General features: G+C 42.1%; 1 protein-coding gene across 1 annotated transcript in view; it reads left to right on the top strand.

The window, feature by feature from the left end:
* The window catches only part of COL6A6 (collagen type VI alpha 6 chain), a 91,316-nt gene that overhangs the window by 46,095 nt on the left and 22,978 nt on the right, over positions 1-22,243 (top strand). The window contains 12 exon segments of the mRNA XM_075921927.2: positions 852-923; positions 1,025-1,051; positions 2,112-2,156; positions 2,242-2,295; positions 7,139-7,201; positions 10,736-10,801; positions 12,714-12,767; positions 14,197-14,232; positions 16,184-16,246; positions 18,067-18,129; positions 21,646-21,708; positions 22,061-22,123. Of these exon segments, the coding sequence (XP_075778042.2) occupies positions 852-923; positions 1,025-1,051; positions 2,112-2,156; positions 2,242-2,295; positions 7,139-7,201; positions 10,736-10,801; positions 12,714-12,767; positions 14,197-14,232; positions 16,184-16,246; positions 18,067-18,129; positions 21,646-21,708; positions 22,061-22,123 (669 nt within the window).

Raw genomic sequence — 22,243 nt, 5'->3', positions numbered from 1 at the left:
TCTTGAACCACAGCTGGGAAAGATGTGGCTGCGGGGCTACCGCTTGTAGCAGAATATGCACGGGTGAATTAAGATAGCAAATATGCATGAATGTGGATCTGACGAGTTAAACGGCATGAGTAGCAACATGAGAAGTACACCAGAGAAACTATTCTAGCATTTGCTGAGAGACCAATTAAATCATATTTAATGTTTAACTTGGGTTCACAATACTATGGAGCAGCTTCCTGGCCCCACTTGTTTTGCACAGCTCAGGTGGAGCAAAGATGCAGACGCTGCCCTCATCTCCCCTTCTGGGGAGAGGATGAGTCACAAGAGGGTGCAGAGCCAGCACAATTGGCTCCTGCACCATGTCATGCCCCTGTGTAACTAAGAGAAGAATTCAGCCTTTGCACTGTGCTCACTGAAGAAAAACTGAAGAAAGCCTGTGGTTTTTTTTGTTCAGTGGGCCTATGTCTTTAATGAAGCAATATTCTCCCTAGTCATCTCCCAACCTCATCCTCCCTGAGCAGGAACTCTCTAAGCAGAGGAGTAGTATGAACATTAATGGGCACTTTGCATTTTTTAGCTTAGCACTTTTGTTTGCAGTCTGCAGACTGATGAGATTAGTTTTTCATATAACTATCGGCAGCTTGCAGTGTTTTGTAAGCACTCTGGAGAGGAACTACTGTGGTTTTAACTGCACACACACTGAACCGTATTCATTAACATACATGCTCCTTTACCAGTGTTACATTATCTCATGAATAGAGTCACCCTCTGATCAAACATATGATCACTCTCCTCACAAACCTTATATTTCATTTACTAGGCAGAATATACTAAAACATTCATCATTCTCTCTTTTTCAGGGTTTAAGAGGACTGACTGGACTGCCGGGAAAACAAGGGATTAAGGGATGCGAGGGTAGTAGAGGTCTTAAAGTAAGAATCTACTGCTAACATAATTTTAACTTAACAAAATGTCTTTGCATTTACTGTTTATTTAACTCATTCAAGCAAATATCTGTTGTAATTCTTTTCAGGGATACCGAGGAATATCTGGTCAAAAGGTACAGTACTGATACTTACGTTCGGAAAAAACTTTGTTTTGATCTGACTACAAATCAGACGAGGTGGTTGAAAGCATAAATAAGAAATGAAAGTGCATTGGAGGAGGAAGAAGAAGAGAAAAAAGATATACCCTCACGTTCATCTAGACACAGAGTTTGAAGATCTTTGGTATGAATCTGATGGTGTTTATAGTCTCAGTTCTGTGGTCTTTACCCAGATGTAGATTTGTTGACTCTCAAAAGAATAGAATCAGTTCCTAAATGATTTTTGGATTAATCACATTGCAAATTATTTGTGTTTAATTCAGGGATCAAGAATTGAATTATAGAAATATTCACGTATTATTTAAAATATAATTTAAGGTGCCCATTACCACCTGGTGCCAGCACCCTGTTCTCAATCATACAGAGTGATTATGCATTATGTGTATTTTAAGACACCAGTTCTATAGTTAAGAAAAAAGAAGAGTCACTAAAAACGAAATACAGTTCACTGTTGAGACTTCCACATGACATAAAGAGAGATAAATGTACTGGAATGACATAAAAGTTGGGTAACATTTTGATTTTCAGCCTGTATTTCTTACTCATATTTTTGTTAGCAATTATTAATCATGTTGGTGTCATTCCCCTCAATCAATTAAGTGGTTACTTCATCTCTGGAAGTCTATCCGGCCTTAAAGCTAATCAATGGCACATCAAAGGAAAATAAATGCTCAGTTTCACTATTTTAGTGTCTCACCTTGCTCTTGTTAAAGCCCATGAGAGTTTTTGCCATGAACTTCAGTGGGTCTAGTTATTAGGGTTTTAATCCTTTTTAGTATGTTTTTGAGGAATGGCCACAATGTCTATTCTACTATTGTACTTAGGGCAGATGTAAACAATGAGTCATTAAGCATTAATGTGTATGTTTTCAAATCTGTGGATGGCCTTTGCTTTACCAGTCAGTTACAGGAGTTCACAAGGATACTAGCTTTGCTAGGCTGAATAACCATATAGAGGTTATTGGTTATTTAGATCAATGAATCTTATATAATCCCTGTCACTTTTGCTACCTCAGGGAAACCAAGGGGACAATGGGATCGATGGAGTTAATGGAGAGCAGGTAAATAGTTTTGCTTCTGATTTGCTGTTGACATCAATGAATGTTTTTAAATGAGAAAACCTTACTTGTTTTTCTTTTCATTAAGGGATCACTTGGGCATCCAGGAGTAAAAGGAGAAAAGGGTGACCTAGGCAACATGGTAATGTTTTCCACTATTATCTTCTTTGGTCAGGGTTTAGATGTGAGAGCAATTAGGTGGGTATATCGTGAGGCCGTCACTGCAGAAAAAATTTAGCTACATACCTTCTGATGGGAAATGGCCTAATGCAGTACCACAGATTTACTAATGTGTCTCAGCTTACTGAAAGAGGCATGTAAACACACTGTCGTCGTAATTCACACTGTACTAAAAATGGGATAAGCCATTTCTATTTCATTTTGAAGATATTTTTTGCTTGAAATTGTCAATTGTAAAGTTGTTTCAGATGAAGCATTTCTACTTCAGATGTGATATTTTCAAATTCTACATTTGCTCTAACTTTTCTTGGCACCAAAGAACTCCCCTTTAAGGCCGGAATTAAGCTATGTTCAGTGGCAAAAAAAAAAAAAAAAAGATCTACCTTAATGAAGAGTTAAGGTTACTTGGTGGAATGTTGTTTCCTTGCAGAATGTTGAGCTAAGCAAAACTTAAACTCCAGAAAAGAAAGAAATCAAGAGGTCGGGTTGCATATACAACCTCATTCAGCCCTTATTCAGTAATACTCCAGTGTGCCCCATTAATAGCATGTAACTTGACTCTGCCAGGCCCAAAGCTCACCTTGTTTTACAGCCATCCATTTTAATTAACTACATTAATGTAGAGTTTTTACAATTTAATTTCCTAGTTTTTGATCAGGAGAAGATATGATGTTGGTAGTAATTCGTAGGCATTTAGGCAGCTGTACTTACCATGTCCTGCAATTTGTATATCAAGCCAAACCAGCTAGTCAGCAATTTTCATGCAATGGTGCATTCCATACTTTCTAGCAAACTTCTGCAACCTTGTAATCCAGGCATCATCAGGAATTCACGTGCTGGCAACTATAGCAGTGCATCAGTGTTTCTTTTCCCTTAGTGTTCACTTGAGTTCCATACCTCTGCATTATGTGTCTTTGTAAACACCAGGGTATTCTGTCTTAAAATTAGGATGTTGCAGCTAGCATTCCTATTGGCTAGTAAAATAGGTTTTTAAGCAACTAATCCAAGGTTTGGCAACCACCTGTCCTCATTACCCAAACCATCTGCCAATACAGCATCTCTTTTTTCTCTCCATCTCACCCTGCATGCCCACAATTCTCTTCTTCTCTCTTCTCCTCATCCATTATAACAAACATTTTGGTTAGGCCAACTGCTGACAATTCTGCTGTGTTTACAGCAATAAAAACAGAGACAATGTGCAGCAAGCACCAAGAGTAATTAGTTCTTTATAGCACAGTTGTACAAATGCTCAGACGGGAAACATCTGGAGTCTGAGTTTTGCTTAGCTCAGCATTCTGCAAGGGTGTTCACTAGTGCAATGACATTGGTACATCCTCTCAGATTACACAGGCAACCATAAAGTGTCTGTATAGAAGCCTCCTCACAGATTTTTATTGGTGCATGCATCCTGTAATCCTGCTTTGTATTAGATAAGGATATTGATGTAAGAGGCATCACAGAAACTAGGTGGAATGAGGATAATCAGTGGGACACAGTAATACCAGGGTACAAATATATCAAAGGACAGAACACATTGTGCTGGAACGGCATTATATGTGAAATAAAGGGTAGACTCAAATAAAATAAAAATCTTAAAAGAATCAAACTGTACCATAGAATCATTATGGATAGCAATTCCATGCCCTAATCATATGAATATAGCAGTAAGGATATAGTACCAACCATCTGAGCAGGATGGCAACAGTGAATGTGAAACACTAAGTGTGATTAGAGAGGCTATAAAAAACATACTCAATAATGAGGGATTTCAACTATCCCCATATTGACTGGGTACTTGTCATCTGAATACAAGATGCAGAGATACGTTTCTTGACACCTTAAATGACTGCTACTTGGAGCAACTAATCCTGGAATCCACAAAAAGAGAGGGAATTCTTGACCCTAAATCTTGGTCCTTGGAGGAGCATAGGACCTCGTCCAAGCTAGATCGCCTGGTAAAAGTAGCCATAATATAATTAAATGCAACATTAATTAATGTAGCAGAATGATGGGGATCATAAAAAGGAATAGATAATGAGACAGAAAATATTATATTGTCTCTGTATAAATCCATGGTATGCCTGAATCTTGAATACTGAGTTCAGATGTGGTTGCCCCATCTCATAGACATTGTATTGTAATTGGGAAATGTTCAGAAAAAAGCAACAGATTATTAGGGGTATGGAATGACCTCTCCATGAAGAGCGATTAATTAAACTGATTTTTCGTCCTGATAAAGAGATGACTAAGAGGGGATATAATAAAGGCCTAAAATCGTGTCTGGTGTGGAAAAAGCAATTATCAGACACATAAATTAATGTGAATCATTGGGGGGAAAGTCAACGTGGCTTTTGTAAAGGGAAATAAAAAGTTTTAACCAGGCAAATAAATGTCACGGGACTTAGAAATGAAACAGTTAGTTGAAACTGTCTCTGCTGATGACACAGCTGGGATACACATGCTACTACAGCGTAAATACTTTGTATTGTGGTCAGCTGTCCCTTTTTCACCATGCAGGATTCTGGCTAAGAGAACTATGAAAACTTATGAGGTAATAGCCATGCCCCCAGTCCGCTCCCATGTAGTAGGCATGTAGCTACATGGGGCTGTCTGCAAACTGATCCTTCTGGAATTGAATGTTAGTCTGCTGGAATTGATATCAAGATTTGGTCAGTTTCACCTCAGGCTGGTTCTGAGAGTTAAATACGATCAACGGAAGAAGGGAAACAGATCACATGCATGGCGTACATCTAGAAGTTTTTTTTCATGAGCACCTTGCAGTGTGCTGATTTTACAGCCTTCTAAAGGCTGTTTTATTATTTTTATTTATATTTCTTTATGGAACACCTCAGTATGTATGGCACTGTAATAAATATAGGCTTTTCACGGGTTGACTGGACTAATTAAATGTTTTAATTGAAAAGCAAAAGCATGTAATGATCTAAAATGTTGAGGGGCTTGCTTAACTAAATGATCATAATTATAAAAGTAAAATAAGAGGTTATGGATAAAGAAAAAATTTTAGAATGTGCTTGTTGAGGATCAGATTCTGCTACTCCTAAATTAATTACTTTATTCTCAAAGAGAATCCAGGGGATTTGTCACAAATTAAGGTAAAACTGGAGGTAAATAAAGATGGTAGTACTTGGTCTATGATGTGTAGATCGACGAAGGTATTAGTCATGGCATTTGCTAAAAATTAGAGTTGCAAAGGGATCTCACAAAAGTGGTTGTTTGGTCAACAAAATGGAAGATGAAATTCAACACTGATAAGCACAAAGTAATGCACATCGGAGAAAATAATTGCAACTACATATATACAATGATGAGATCCAAATTAAATGTGACTACTCAAGAAACAGATCTTGGAGTCACCAGGGATGAGGGTGAAGGGCTAGTTTTCTGACAACTTCAGCTCAGCGTGCAGCAGTGGGCAAAATGGCTAACCAAATGTTAACAACTGTCAGGAAAGGTATGGAAAATCTGAAAATATAATAATGCCACTATATAAATCTGTGGTCCACCCCTAACTCCAATTTCATTTCAAGTTCTGGTCATCCCTTCTTTAAAAGGAATATAGTGGAGTTGGAAAAGATTCTTAGAAGAGCCGCAAAGATTATTAAGGGTATGGATTGTCTTCCTCTTAAGAAGAGACTGCAATGATTAGGGTTGCTCATTTTAGGCAAGAGACAACAAAAGGGGACATGATAGTCTACAAAAGCATGAATTGGGTGGAAAAAGTGAATAGAGATGAATTTACACTTTCACACAATACAAACCCAGGAGACAGCAGATAAAAGTAATGGTAGGTTTAATTCAAACAAGAGGGAGTATTTTCACATGATGCACAATTAACTTGTGCAACTGATTGCTATGGGAAGTCATGAAAGCCAAATGTATAACTGGGTTCAGAAAAGAACAGGATAAGTTCATGAAGAACGGGTCCATCAATGACTATTAGCCAAGATAGTCAAGGATTCAACCCTATGCTCAGGATGACCCTAAAACTTTAACTGGTGGAAGATGGGTTGGATTACTCCAATGACTCTGTTCTGTGCACTCCCCCTGAATCACTGATACTGGCTACCATCAGAGACAGGATACAAGGCTCGGTAGATAATTGATCTGACCCAGTATGGTCATTCTTATGTTCTGAAATAAACATCATTTACACGTGGCAACTTTTTCATTTTGAATAAGAGTTTCAAGCTGTTGATTGAAATGTACTTTTTGTACAAATATCAGTGGTGGGGAATCTGATAGCTGAAGATCATTCTTTGTCAGAACGTAGTTACTGAACGTGTTTAATTGCAATTGTAGTAACTATTTTAGGTTTAGTAATATTGCAGTTGGTGTTCCCTCTCAGCTGAGCACTTGGGTGGCCACCCGGGAGAGACTGAAATGCCACCCGGCTGATTAGCAGAGAGCCCACATCTGGCAGCATGTGTTTCTACTAGTGGCGCACATCGCGTATGCCTTGATGCACATAACAAAATTTATTTTGCACATGGATGGAAAAAGTTAGAGGAAATACTGATTGTAAGTAGCTTTTTTTCTTTGTGCCAAAAGAAAATGAAGAATTTGTTGCTGTTTTGTTTAGACATGAGCCTGAAGCAATATTAAGAGACAAACAATGTTCCTAATCAAATTGTGGTCTGGAACCATACAAAATCCCCAGATGCAAACAAACCTGAATGGGGTGTGTGTATCATAATCTGTATTAAAATGCTGGGACTTGTTTCTATTCTTTTGTTAACATCCTTATGAAATGTTTAGATTCTCACTCAGCCATGTTATGATTTCAGGGCAATCCAGGGCCAAGAGGACCCTTTGGTGACCGTGGTGAGAAGGGCTTCCGAGGAGATCCTGTAAGTTTTTCTAGGTGCAAATCAATTATATATCATACCTTTATGACTCTATGGGATTCACCCAGACTAGATGGGGGTGGGGCGATTGTCACTGCCAGTTCTTTAAACCTGGGTTCTTCTGGGCTGTGCAACTTCGGCTCAGAGTACTGGCCAGAGCTTGCTCAAAGCACAGTTGCCTCACCCTGGCTTCTACCAGCCTGGTTACTCCTTGCAGGGTGACTCCATCAACTCTTCCAGTCCTGAGTCTCCCCCAAACCATCTCCCCTCTCGTGTCCAGTTCCTCTCACTTGATCCTCACAGAAGTGGTCAAGTTTTCTGCCTTCGAAAAGCAGAACACATATCAGCCTGGTGGCTTGGCTGGGGATTTTATCCTTCAGTTTAATACACAGTGCTGAGAGAGTTTTGTAATAAAACAAGAATAAGTGTATTAACAAAAAACAGAGATTTAAGCAATAATAAGTAAGACTAGAAGAGACATGGTTGGTGACAAGTCAAAACAAAATAAACCCTGCTTTGCAATGACCCCTTAGACAATCATTGTCTAAGCAGGTTTCTCCCCTGTAGTCAGTTTTCCCGCTGCTCTTGCCTCCTGGGGCAAAAGGATCCACTTTTCATGGCCTCAAAGGATGCTGCTCCTCTTTATCCCCTTGGTGATAATGGATACTCCAAATTCATTAGCAGATGCTTATATGTTCAAACTTTATCTCTGTTTTCTGAGCTCCTGAGGGATCAGCCTTCTGAGTCCAAAAGTGAGCCAACACATTTTAATTTTTTGCATTCCGTTGTGATTTTTTGCAATGCAAATGATCTTCCCGTGATCCCTGATACAAATGTATCGTCCATTGTTCTTGGCCACACCTGTCTTTGTTTGCAATTGAGCCCAAAAGGAATTGGCCGTTCTTCTTTGCCCCCTGGAAGGGCTGTCAGATTCCAAAAGTGTATCCATAATTATACATATGGGTACATTTCACAGCAGCATTCATCACCAGCATGTTGTTTTCAAATGCCATGTTACAAAATACTTTTTACATAAATATCATGAGTGAGCTAGATTGAGCTGGCCAGGCTGGCTGACTCATACCATTACATATGATGGGACCCTTGGCAGTGGGCTGCTCTCAAGATTACAACATTAAGGATGTGATTCTAATCTCCAAACCTCACTTAAGATGCACCAGAAAGCGAATGAACATACGAGGATTATAAGCCTCCATTCAAAAAATACCGTATTTTTTCAAAGGTGTATTAGTACAGGTGTTTGTCTATTTCACTGTAATGGCGAAGATGAGGATACTATCTCAGCTAAACCTAGCAGCTCTTAGGCCTTCACAATAACTAACTTTCACATTCCTTTTCTGAGACTAATACATCTGGGACATTTCATGAGCCCAAGATATCCCATATGCTATCCTTTCTGAAATTAAAAAAAAAAAAGCATGATACTCCTTTAAATGTCTAGTCTAAAGACAACTAATTGATCTACATGTGGCTGTACAGATCTGTCAGTTCCTTGAGAGACCTACGAGAAAAATCCAGTAGTACCAGATGTCTTGTGAATTTATGGACAGGACTTAAACAGGATTCAAAAAAGATCTAGATAGGTTCATGGAGGTTAGGTACATTGATCACTGTTAGTCAGGATGGGTAGGAATGGTGTCCCTAGACTCTGTTTGTCTTGAAATGGATGACAGGGGAAGGATTACGTGTTGTGTTCCCTCCCTCTGGGGCACCTGGCATTGGCCACTGTTGTTAGACAGGATACTGGGCTAGATAGACTGTCTGTCTGACTCAGTGTGGCCATTCTTATGTTCTTGTGACACTTTGTGTGGGGCTTTGTGTCCATTTACTAGTGGAATTATGGTATTCCTAAATCAGTGTGGCAGGTTTCAGTGGTAGCTGTGTTAATCTGTTTCAGCAAAAACAACAAGAAGTCCAGTGGCACCTTAAAGTTTAACAATTTATTATTTTATTAGAATCATAAAATGGTTAGTCTTGAAGGTGCCATTGGTCTCCTTGTTGTTTCTACTCCAGTATGTAATTATATACCACTAGGTTCCACATGGGTTCCCTCCATGTGCTGCTCAGGGCCACATGTCCTGGGGGGGAGTGCAAGAGACTTTGTATGGGCTCCCTGCCCCCAAGCTAATTGGGTCCTGGCGGCAAGGGAGCACGCAAAGTCTCTCACCCCCCACCAGGGGCACGCATCGCATGAAGGGAACCACTAGCTGTTCAAAACAGCTGGCAGTTCCTTCTATGCCCTGCGCACCCATGGCAGCGGGGACATGGAGAAGAGATTTTGCATGCTCCCGCTGCCCCCTCGCGAATCCTCGCATCTCGGGGCAGGGGAGCATACAAAGTCTCTTTCTTCCTGTGGGGGGCATGTGGCAGGCAGATGGAGCCACCAGCTGTTAAAACCAGTTGGCAGTTCCCTCGATGTGCCACGCAACCCTGGCAAAGCAGTTTTCTCTCTAATTTATCTAATGCAGGGGGATTTACCCAAGGAAGATTATGGCCTAATAAATCTATTAGAATGTAAGGTGCCACAGGACTCCTCTGTTTTGCACGTACAGACTAACATGACCACCTCTCTGAAACTTACTAAGGAGTGGTTTTTTTTTTTTAAATAAAACAGAGACTGTTTTTCGTTTTCAGAACATAGTATGTAGGAGAACACTAATGAATGGAAATTACATCTTGTATGAAAAGGTCCTGCAGCGTTTTCTGCTAGCATGTCTCCCTCGGTAGAGGGTGTGTGAAAGAGCTTTTCCTCTACCTCTTTTTGAGTGGTGTCTCCTGAAGAGGTGATCTGTCACAGTCCATGGGCCAGTTTATAAGAGTTTGACTTCACTGAAAGGTCTGCCATATGATTATGCTGACCATGCAACCTGTTTTTTCTGGGACAGTCCTGAATTTAAATACTCTGCCCCAGTGCCCCATCAAGTAGTGAAATGTCCCAGAAAGCCCTGCCAGACATTTCACTACTTGATGGGAACTCCAGCTTGCAGTAAGAAGTGACCAAGAAATGGCTCCATGTCATTGCTCCTTGCACAGTGCAGCAGCCTTCCCACTCCCAGCAGGGCACGTAGACAGCTGGGCCAGCTTCCTGTGGCCTCTCCCTCCCACCGCAGGACTGCCTCTCCTACGCAGGGTCCTGGTCCAGCAGCACAGCCTTCTTCTCTTCCAGGCCGCTTGTTAGTATAGTGGCCCTCTCTACTTCTGCTGGGGACCGTGAGCAGGTCAAAGGTGAAACCCAGTAGAGCCACTCCCGGACCTCCATGCCTTGAAGCCCCTGCAGACGTTTTGCAAGACTGTGATTTCATAAAAAATAAAACCTACAGATATTTAACAGTATTGTGTAAAGGATGATAAGCTATTAATCTTTGTCAGAGGTAACAAAGGGTTAACTCCTTCAGTGTTTTCTTATTCTTTTTTTCAGGCTTCCATGCTGAAAGATTCTGAGCATCTACTATGAGATATAAAATGCCATCTGCTCCACTGTGATGTAAATATACTTAATATTGTGTCTTTGTTTAGGGTAACCCTGGATTGAATGATATCAGAAGAGGGCCTAAGGGATCAAAAGGAGACTGGGGAAGACAGGTAACTATTTAGAAATATGAGACTTTGTTTACAACTACATTGTTTAAAATACTAAACTACAATCCGTTAAAATCTAGCTAGATACAACACATTAAAATTAATCCATTGATAGCCAATACAACAATTCTATCGTTCCTAATTGTGTACCAAACAGTACATCTGAAATCAACAAGATGGTATTCAATAAAGACAAATGCAAAGTACCACACTTGGGAAAGAGAAGTCAGATGTGCCACTATACAACTGGGAATAGCTGACTAGCATGGGTGGTGGATGAAGGCGCAGCTGGGGAAGACAAGCCCCAGCCCTACCTTTTCCGCCCAAAGCCTGCCCCTGGAGCCAAGCTCCACTCACCACCAGCCCGATCCTTCCTGGCCCCCTGGAGGACTCAAGCTGCTGTGCGGCAGCCCCAGCCTCAGCCGTCCCAAGTGCCAGAGAGCAGAGCTGCCGCGCCACTGCCCCATCCCTCCCTGATGGCCAGGGAGCTGGGCTGCTACGTTGTGGCCCCAGCTATTGGCAGCCGTGCGTGTGGGCAGTTTGGGGAGAGCCGTGCCTTCCCTTGCCTGCATTACCCACTGCCCATGCTGCCTAGGTAGTAGTGCTGCCAAAAATGGTTTGTCGGGTAAGATGGATCATAAATTCAGTATTAATCCACCATGCGATTCATTTGCAAAAGCGGTTAATATCATTCTGGGATGTATTTTAGGAGAAGTGTATGTAAAACACAGGTGGTAATTGTCCCACTTTTCTTGGCACTGGTGGGGCCTCAACTCATATATTGCATCCATTTTAAGAAAGTTGTTGATTACCTGGAGGGAGTCCAGATAAGAGCAATAAATAAATAAATACAAGGTTCAGAAAACCTGACCTACAAGGAAAATTTAAACAAACTGGGTGTATATAGTCTTGGGAAAAGAAGACTGAAGGAGGGACCTCATAAGTCAGGATGTAAACAGGATGATCATCAATAGTTCTCCAGGTGCACAGAAGATAGGAGAGGAAAAAATCTGGTTACTCTGAAGCAAAGGAGGTTTAGGCTGGATATCAGGAAAAACTTTCCACTATAGAAGCAGTTCAGCCCTGGCATAGGCTGCCAAGGGAAGTTGTGGAATCCTCATCCTTGAAGGTTCCCTGTTAGGGATGATCTAGGTTTACTTTGCCCTACCTCAACACATGGGCTAGACTTGATGACCCCCTTAAGTCCCTTCCACTCCTACATTTCTGTAGTTCTCTGATTCTGTCCTTAGGGGTGAACTGAACTCTACACCTCTCACTAGTCCCACTTTTGAAATTCTCCTTTTAAAAAAAAAAGATGAAAAATGTCATGTACGACATACCTACGATTACTGGTTTTTTAAAACATTTATTACAGTAATGAACTTCCACAGATCATCTTCCAAGTGTGTGGGGGGGAGTATTTAAAATGCTATATATAGCCCAAACACTACCCCAGAAAGTGCCCCTGAATTTACATTGATTTCATTGCATTAAAAGACTTGTAGAAGGTATCTGCATAGCATGCATGAGATCAGTGTCTATACATACCGTGGAATGGTAACTGTAATGACTAAAACACCTTCCAGACAAATATACTTTTAGGACAGCATAATAGTTTGAGTACGAATACATTATGAAATATACCTTAATACAATGGCAGTCATTTGACGTTATTTGCCAGTAATGTTATAGATGCAGCCATGCAACTGAAGGGCTGTGCTTCTGTTGTTCATTCCAACAGCTGAATAAGCACATACAGGTGTTGTGTGCCAAAGTGGTATGAAAAGAAAATTTCCCCCTTGGTTTGCTTGTCCACTGTCATGACTAGTTGGCTTAAGAATCTGAAAATATATAAAAAGTTTTGAATTTGAGTGACAATTGAACTATAACATGAAACTTAATTTCCTATTTCCAGGGTGAAAAAGGACCAATGGGGTCACCAGGCTCACCAGGCCCTAAGGGAACCCTGGTAAGAACCCGTGTAGACAGAGGGATTAAATATTCAAGGACAATGCTTGATACTAATCCAAGGTAGAGAGAATGATCTCAGAAGCCATACGTTTTCTTTTGATCACACTCTCCACCAGCCTCTTTGCATTGCAGGAAAATGAGAGAAATAAATCTCTGATAGACTTCCCTGAACAGATTACAACTAACAGTAGCCCCTGATTCCAGATGAACTCTTCCCCCTTGAACAGAAGTATCCAACACAACTGATGGACTATCTGAGACAAAAGAGGTTCCTCATTTCTTTCAGATTCAGAACCAGCTGCAACACTTTCCAGTTTTGTCTCCCAATTCTGGCTAATGACAACTTCTGTGATTCTTTTTGATTCTTCCACAGAAACAGAAATTCTGCAAAGACAAGGATTTGCATTAATATACTCTTTTTTTGTGGTGTGGCAGAGTAGCAGGGCTATCTGGCTCCTGTGTCTGTCCCAGCATCCAAATTAACCAGAGACCCTTGTGCTGGTCCAACACCTTCCACAGTCTATTTTCAAATGTATTGTCACCACCTTCATAATATATATGCAGCCGATCCCCGAGTTGTGAATGGTTGACTTACGACCGTTCGCTGTTACGACCAAAAGTGTTGTAAATGGCAGACCCCGAGTTACAAACGTGATGCGCGCTTACGAACAGCACGGTCGCATGGAACTCAGTGGGGTCCAACGTACGAACAAACCGAGTTACGACCAATTGCTTGGTCCATAACTGGTTCGTAAGTCAGAGACAGGCTGTAGCTCCCATAACAAGCATGGGAGAGCAAAATCTCTATCTTCCTCCCCCCCTTACTGCTTCCTTCCTCCTCCCTCTCCACTTCCTTCCTGTGCCTATTTGTGAGCTCCAAAGGCTTAATTAGCATTTCTGCCCTGGCCAACCCACAAATTAAATACAACTCTGCTTAATCCATTCTGCCTTGCTTTGTTGGAGCTGCTGTGAGCAGCCTTTCTTGCCTGCTACCATGTCATAAGCAAGTATCAATAAGAACAGACTAATGAGGGTGGAACCTTTCCCACTGCATTTTGGGAAACGTCTTTAAGCAGCACTGGCAAAACACATTTTATAAACACATCTGTTATTCTAGGGCAGACAGGGCCTGAATGTTTTAGGCCTTCTCTAGGCACAGCAAGACTGATGTTGAGTACAGGGAACAAAATGATAGCAAAGTAATATCCCAACACATCCATCATCACCTTCACGTTTGCTTTGCACTCAGTCACTGTGCTAGCATGTATAGTAACGTGAGCACATTACAGAGCATTGTGTGAATATCGAATTATCAAGGAAAAACCTAACCAATAGTTGCCACCGCTTCTCTACTGCTGTCATTTAATTGAGAGTGATAACTGGGGTCTAACAAGTGTCTAACAAACATCTATCTTGTCTTCTATCAGGGACCAAATGGTCGAAGAGGAGCCCCAGGTTTACAGGTAAGTTTAATTAATTTCCCATGTCTACAGTAGGGACGTAATTATTGGATCAAAAAATTAACTGGTTAAATAATTCTAATTGTACTGTTTAATTGCTTGACCGTTGGTCGGCCAGTGAAGGGCAACTGGGGCTGAAGTCCTACCAGGGCCGCAGTCCTGCTGTGTTTGTGGGGCATGAGTCCTTCCTGTGAGGCACAGCTAGGGCTGCTCCAGGCCAGGATGCCTGCCATGCATGGGGCTGTGGCTCTTCCACTATGGCCCGTGTCTTGCCTACTGATTGGCTGAGCACAACCATGGCCAGGGTCCCACCTGCCTGCCACACAGCCAGAGCCCTGGCTGCCTCCATCACATGGCCAGGGTTCCGCTGGCTGGCCAGCCTGTCACCACCAGAACTGCTCCACCCCGGAGCGACTGGCCATTCAGTGGGGTTTGGGTGAGGTCTGGTTAACTGGCTGCCCAGCAAGCGTTTCAGTAAGTGTAATGCTTGACTAGTTAATCTTTTACATCCCTGATCTATAAAGTAGGATTATTGTTAGTTGTCCTGCCTTCTAAAATATTTGCAACGGAAGTCCAATATTTATTTTAGATGTGTTAGGATAAGGCACAAATCCTGCTTGCCTTTCTCAGAGAATTAGTCTCAGTGACTTCAGTGATACTACTTGTGTTCTGCAAAATTCCCATTGACGTTAATGAGAGCTAATAGCTGATAGTAAGAAGTAAAAGGGACATTTATCCATCTATCTAGAAGAAAGGGAATGTTGTCCTTTTAAGGGCTCTCTCTTGAAAAGGGGGTGGGGAAGAGGATTGTTAAAGGAGAGTAGAGATGGATAGAAAGGACAGGAAGACTTTGGAAGGAAGATTTTGTACCAGAGTAATTAAAATTAGTGTGTGTATTTTAGATAAGGATAGGTGAAGAATTTATTTAAAAACTATAGGTCTGAAGATCCAAGCATTTGAGGCTAAATCTGAATGCTCAGGTTTATCTAACTATGGATTTTTAGAGACGTGATTTTATAATCTTCAACTACAAACTAAAGTATTTAAAGCAAGTTCTAAACTAAGATCCTGTAGACATAGTACTGCACAACTGGCTATGTCAGTAAGTTCACGGTTGGCACGTACTGTTAAATGGTTTCATTACCATTTGTGGCTCTTTCACAGGATCAGTGTTATGTTGTTAGGTCTGGCGTGCTGGAAGGCTTTTCACTTTCAGCTTAACAGATCCTTTTTTTTTTGCGGGGGGGGGGAAGGGGAGATTCATCAGTCAGCAACAGCTTGCTGTAGGAGCCTGCAGGAATGATCAGCATTGGGATAGGAAGATGATAAAAGTTGAGCACTAAGACCCAGGGGACACATTGCTTCCCCTTGCCTCTTATACCTGATGCGTATGGTTGGCACTGCCCCATATTATAGGCAGTATGGGATAGAATCCAAAAGAGACTGCAAATTCTGCTTATCTCTTTGGGGTCTATAGATGTGCTAGTTTCAGACAGTCCTGAGGTGAGTGTCATTGTAGTATGCCCCTGAAAAGGGGTAAAACATAGGGAGGAGGCGCTTTATACACTCCACCAGCTTTCATCTCTGTATGGCAAGGTATTGTCCAAGAAACTGAAAAAAAACGTATCTCCGAAACCAGATTTCAGGTATCACGTCTTAGAACAGCTGCTATGGTTAAACGCTCAGACAGCTTAGTGGCAGCAATTAAGCTTTATTTAATTTCTGGATATTAAAAACAATTTTAAAATCTGTATGTTGCAATAACTGATTCTATTAAAAATCTGGCAGGGCATGCTGCTAGAGTCTTGACAGACTGCGCTAAGAAATGACAAGAGGTGTTCAATGCCAAATAAATGATATTAGAGACTGAAAATATCCTACTGTTCTCCTGGCAGACCAGTTACTATTATGATCACTTGAGAAAATTACTATAAGAAACTCTCTCTTAACGCAGGGAGAGAAAGGAAAGGAAGGTCCAAAAGGTTCTGAAGGCGAACAAGGATTTCGAGGATCCCAGGTGAATATTAACATTCATCTAGATATTTTCGAGGAAAAAGAGAACTTGAAATACAAAAGAGAAATGAAAAAGTCTGTGTCCAAAAATCTAATGGCTCCGTGTCCAGACTTACACAAAGCACAGCCAATGTGTAAGTGAATATATTGTTGGTGGCTCTGAAGCACCAGTAGCATAGATTTGAATTGGTCATAGCATAGTAAAGAAGGAATAATTTAAACTTCTCACACAGCTCTATCCATGCTCCTCTTTCCTGGCTTGCAATACCTCTGATGTTCCAGTGCTGCCCCTCTGTTGAACAAATAATAGCCAAGTATGACTTCACTGGATACTGATCAGAGAGGAAACTTCTTCCTCATGTTGATGAGTGATCCAGTGAAACACCTCATGTAACCAGTATAATTAAAGGATGTACGATCTGGCCCTGTGTGATTTTAGAACTATATTAGCCCCCTGCATTGCAAATATGGATATAGATTCGCTTTTGCAGGTACAAGGACTACAAATTGAAGAAACTGTACTAGGGATTTCCTTGAAGGTTATTCCTGGTGAGGCAGCTGCACTAAGGATGTTAAAATGCAGTAAATTGACTCGTCAATGGAATTTCCCTGTGTGGCTCTTGTATGTCTCAAAGGAGGAATGAGGAACTCCGCGTACAGCCTGGGACCAGTGGAAAGTCCCACTAACTCCGGGCTGCAGGCAGGTGCCTGCTTTGAAATGCTTAAGAGTCCCCAACAGGGGCTTTTGTGCATTTCAAACCATGGAGCCCAGAGTCACTGTGAGTCCCCCACTGACCCCGGACTACGCTGCATGCCGCTAGGAGCCAGGGGTCAGCTGACCTTGGCTGAGGACTCCCCCACTAACCCCGGCTTCCAGGGAAGTGCCACGCAGAGCTCAGAATCAGCTGGGGACTCCCCAGCTGACCCCGGGGGATCCCTGGCTGCCCCTCTGAAAGGTGCAGAGGCAGCTTTTTAAAGGGGCCATGGATCAACAGTGCAGCAGCTGCCCCTTTAAACACCACCTTGGGGTTTCGAATTGGAAGCGCTGCTGTGCGGTGCCCCCTTTGAAGTACCCCTTCCCTACCTTTGCTGCCCCAATCTATAGAGTCAGCAAAGGGGGATATATGGACTAGTCAACTAGTTAAAATAGTGTCCGATAAGCAAATACTTATCGGATAATTGACTAGTTGACTAGTCTTTTACATCTGTAAGCTGCACCAAAGGTCTGTCCCATGGGTGTTCCAATAGGAAAGATTCAATTCCACCCCAAGCTCCATAGGCACTCAGCCTGGAAGAAGAGTGAATCTGCATCCTTCCCAGCAAGCTTATCTCATCCTCTCTGAATATCTCCATCCTCTGACTGCTCAGGTGTTGGGACTAGATGACAGAGGATGGATCACTTGATAATTGCCTTGCTCTGTTCATTGACTTTGGACCATCTGGTGTTGGTCACTGCCAGAGGACAGGGTATTGGGCTGATGGACCATTGATCTGACCCAGCATTGCCATTCTTAGTTTCTTATGGGCATCTGGAATTCTTCAGCAGGAAGGGACTTGGGAGCAGCTGAAGTCTGGTTCTTGATTAGCAGACTGCTATGGGGACCTAGTGTTTGAGTTAAACTGAGACAATTAAGTTAACTATTTCTAAAATGGGAAGAGTACTTGCCTCACAGGTTAATCAGGTGTTATTCTAAGAGCACTTTCAACACATCAAGTTTATATAAATGGCTAAGTGGTTTTATTCCATAAGGCAGGGGTTTTTTTTGCATTTACAATATATGCATTTGTGTGTTAACTGGGTTTTCTGTGTCATATAATTTCCAGGGACTAAGAGGAATTAAAGGTGTGAAAGGAGAGAATGGAAGAGAAGGAAATAAAGGGCTTCAGGTAAAAATACTCTGGGAATTCATTTAGGTTTCTACTCGGCCTGTGGAAGACTGTGGGAGACCTCCATTTTTATTGTTTTGTTGCATTCTTTGTTTAGAAATCCCTGAAAGAGAGATGTATTCATAAGAAAGCAAGGAATAAACTTAAAACATGACAAATACTCTGGTAGCACTTTAAAGACTAACAAAACCTGGACACGGCCCACATCTTCAGATTACCAAAGTGTCGGATGTCCAGAACCAAATGTGAAAGATCTCAGGGCCATGACAAATGACTTTACATTATAAGAAAAATATTCAATAGCTATATCACAATCTATTTCTATCATATCATGGCCAACCAGTTTATTTAAAGGTTCATAAGCATGTGTATGTATGTTTGCCTAAATATCATGCAACACAGATTAAAATAGTATTTTAAAATCAACTGCTCAAGTGTTAGAAAATGTCAGAACTTTTGCTTTATTCTAGCACTAGAGGATTAACCCAGCATTGCTCAGGTTCTTGTGGGGGCTCAGGGCAGGAGCTTGGGGCTGAAGGATCTTGGGGGCTCAGGGCTAGGGTTGGGCAGTATGGGGGAGGGCTCAGGACAGAGTATGGGGAAGCCAGAATCAGGGTAGCGTATGGAGGGTGCAGGAGTCAGGGCAGGGGGCTGGAGACTGTGGGGGGCTCAGAGCAGCCCCACGGCTGGCCAGGGCTATGCTGCCTGGCCAGTAGCTGCTGTCTGGGGGGAGGCAGGAGAGGCATTGCAGCAGGAGTAGCAGACTGTTCAGCTCAGGCCATTGGCTACTTTCTGGTGGGCCCTGGTGGCTGCCCAGCCCTGGCTGAGTGGCTGTTCCTCTGCTCCAGCTGGTGATTGCTCCCTGGAGGACCCACAGTGGCAGGACCACTGGCTGACAGGCTCCTCTCCCTGTTGGCTGGGGCTGGGGCTGGGGCCGAGGGTCCGGGGGTGGAGGTGAGTGGCTTTGGCTTTGGGGCAGGGGGACCACTTATGGCCAGTGGCTGGCAACATGCAGAGCCATGCCCCCAGCTGGTCACTCTGCAGTATAACTGCCCCCTTGCACTTGGTGTCCTCTTTGATCACTCTGGAGCATAACTGCCCCTGCTATCAGACCCTTCCCTTTCTGTGTTATGGAAAAGAATCTGATTCCAGGCTCATCCCATTATCCCGGTGCAACCAAAATCCTTCCTCGCTTTGAGTTAGAGTAAGAGGAAGCTGCCTACCAAATTTGGTGGGCCTAGCTCTTACTGTTTAGGAGGAGTTCTTCAACAAGTAGACTCACAAATGGATGGACAGACAGACAGGTGCACACAGAGTTTTGAAAATATATAGTAAGAGTCAAATGAAACAGAATCACGAGACTCAGGAATCTGTAACTGGAACAATGACAGTCACAGAAACTGGATCCCTGAGGCTAGGTCTACACTACAGAATTTTTGTGCAAAAACTCGCAGAGCGTCCACACCTCACGCGCATTTTTGCGTAAATAAATCGACAGAACAGAGGAGTTTTTGCGGTGTAGATATTCCTCTTTCTACAAGGAATAACTCCTGTTTGCACAAGAGCTCTTGAGCAAAAAGGTGTTTGTAGACAGGGAATAGGGATTTTTTGCTCAAGAAGACTGAAGAGGAAAAAGCACAGTTGCCCTGGTGACCATTCTGTCCACAGCAATGAATGCTTACTTGTGAGAGAGCATCCAGGCAGTCTGGATGCTCTCTTGTGCAAAAACACATCCCTTCTTTGAGCTTTTTCAGCTCTTGAGCAAGAAGCCTGTAGTGTAGACATAGCCTGAGTGTGAACCATGGTACAGCCATAGAATGAACTCTATTAGGGTGTGTCTAGACTACTGGGTTTTGTCGACAAAAGTGGATTTTTGTCAACAAAACCATACCTGCATCTACACTACCACCGAGTTCTGTTGACATAATGTCAACAGAACTCGGCAGTTTTGTCAACGGTGGTAAACCCTACGAGGAATAACGCCTTTTGTCAGAAGAGTTCTGTTGACAGAAGGCGTTATTGCATCTACACTGTCCTTTGCGTCTACACTCTCATGTCAACAAAGCAGCTTGATTTGTCGACAGAACTGGATGTAGTCTAGATGGTCTTTGTTGACAGAAGCTTTGTCGACAGTATGGGTACGTCTAAACTACATGGCTCCGTCGACAGAGCCATGTAGATTTGTTTTTTTGGCAAAGATAATGAGGAGACTTTGTCGACAGATAGGCTGTGTCTAGACTACATGGCTCCATCGATGGAGCCGTGTAGATTAGACAGATGGGCAAAGGCAAATGAAGCTGCGATTTAAATGATCGCGGCTTCATTTAAATTTACATGGCTGCCACACTGAGCTGACAAACAGCTGATCAGCTGTTTGTCTGCTCAGAGCGCTAGTCTGGACACTCCTCTGCCAACATCAAAGCCCTTTGTCGGCAGCCCCGGTAAACCTCATCCCACGAGGAATAATGGGGCTGCCAACAAAGGGCTTTGATGTCGGCAGGGGAGCGTCCAGACTAGCACGCTGAGTGGACAAACAGCTGATCAGCTGTTTGTCGGCTCAGCGCGGCAGCCATGTAAATTTAAATGAAGCCACGATCATTTAAATCGCGGCTTCATTTGCCTTTGCCCATCTGTCTAATCTACATGGCTCCATCGATGGAGCCATGTAGTCTAGACACAGCCTATCTGTCGACAAAGTCTCTGTTGACAAAAGCCTTTAGTCTAGATGTACCCTTAGGGAGATTCCTGAAGCTAAAACTGCATCTTCTCCTCATTATCTCTTGTATGCTTCATTAAGGCCCTATATCTTCCAGTATAGTTGTATTCAAAATATATGGTTACTGTAGGAAAAAATAAAAAATAGAGACAGAATTCTGCTTCTTTTTGTGATGGGAGAGGGAAACTCCCATTTAAATCAATATGATCCACATAAACCTGCTAAAGAGCAGTTGGAGATTGCATCCATGTAACAAAAGGCAGAATTAGACCTTTTTGGTTTATATATGACCAGTGTATAAACTGTCTGAATGAGAAACCTGAAGTAACTTTAGATAATTTTTTATGAATGAAGAATAGATTTTAAGTCTATAGTATAATCATTTTATAGACCCAACTTTGTGTGTCTAGAATTGAGAATGCAATGTTTGCTGGGTCCTCAAACGTAATCTGTACCAATCAAACTAGTGAGTACCTTTTTCTTATGCAATGTTGCTACCAGGCTGGTAGGAAAATAAATGCTTGATTGAAATGTGAAGCAATGAATCTAAGTGTTATTTATGTTGACTGCTTTCATTTCCCACCAGATATCTATGGGAAAAGCAGACCTGGCAACATTCAGACAAGTCTGTTGTTGTTCTACATGGAGGGCTAATGTGGCATTACTTGTTGAAGATGAGACATTGAGCATCGTTATAGGGTTGGGAAAAGTTGCAAAACAAAACAAAAACAAAAAAAAGCAGCAGCAAAGTGATTTTTCCCCAAAGTCTGACTAGACATCATATGTTCATGTAATTTCAGGGAAATCCAGGAACTGTGGGCCCAGAAGGAAGTCGTGGCAATCCTGGAATTGGAGGAAATAAAGTAGGTTTCATTTCTTTAGCTACTTTTGTTGTTTCTAAAAGTTCATTTGTTTATTCCTAACTGAAGATAAGATTTTGTCGTTGAACATGATCCTGAAACAATCATTTGGGCAAAACTCAATGAAAATTTTACCAGAGTAAGGACCGTAGGTTTTTTTACTTCAGTGTCAGCTGTATGCTCAGTTCAAGAACAGTGCATAGTCCTAAATAATTAAGTTTCACTTTTTATATTCATTAAACCTTTAGATTGCAGCTTGTATAGTAACGCGTTGGCTGGAGAGATTTTTCAGTCCTTGTGGTTTAAAAAAAATTGTATTCACAAGTGTTGAGATCATTTTAATTGCGTTTAACAGGGAGAACCTGGTGATCCCGGACAGAAAGGGCCGAGAGGACCATCAGGTCAATGGGGGATGCAGGTTTGTATTTTATTCTCTTGATGTGCAGAGAGTGGCCAACATGAAGTCCTTAGTTTATAAATCACCTGTCCAGTTGCTTCTCTCTGCCCTCAGGCATTTGGGTTTCTATATAGACAAATA

The sequence above is a fragment of the Pelodiscus sinensis genome, chromosome 2 (assembly GCF_052426305.1).
Source record: "Pelodiscus sinensis isolate ZL-2025 chromosome 2, ASM5242630v1, whole genome shotgun sequence".
Classification (NCBI taxonomy): Eukaryota; Metazoa; Chordata; order Testudines; family Trionychidae; genus Pelodiscus; species Pelodiscus sinensis.
The sequence above is the reverse complement of the archived record's forward strand: the minus strand, read 5'-3'. Positions and strand labels throughout refer to the sequence as shown.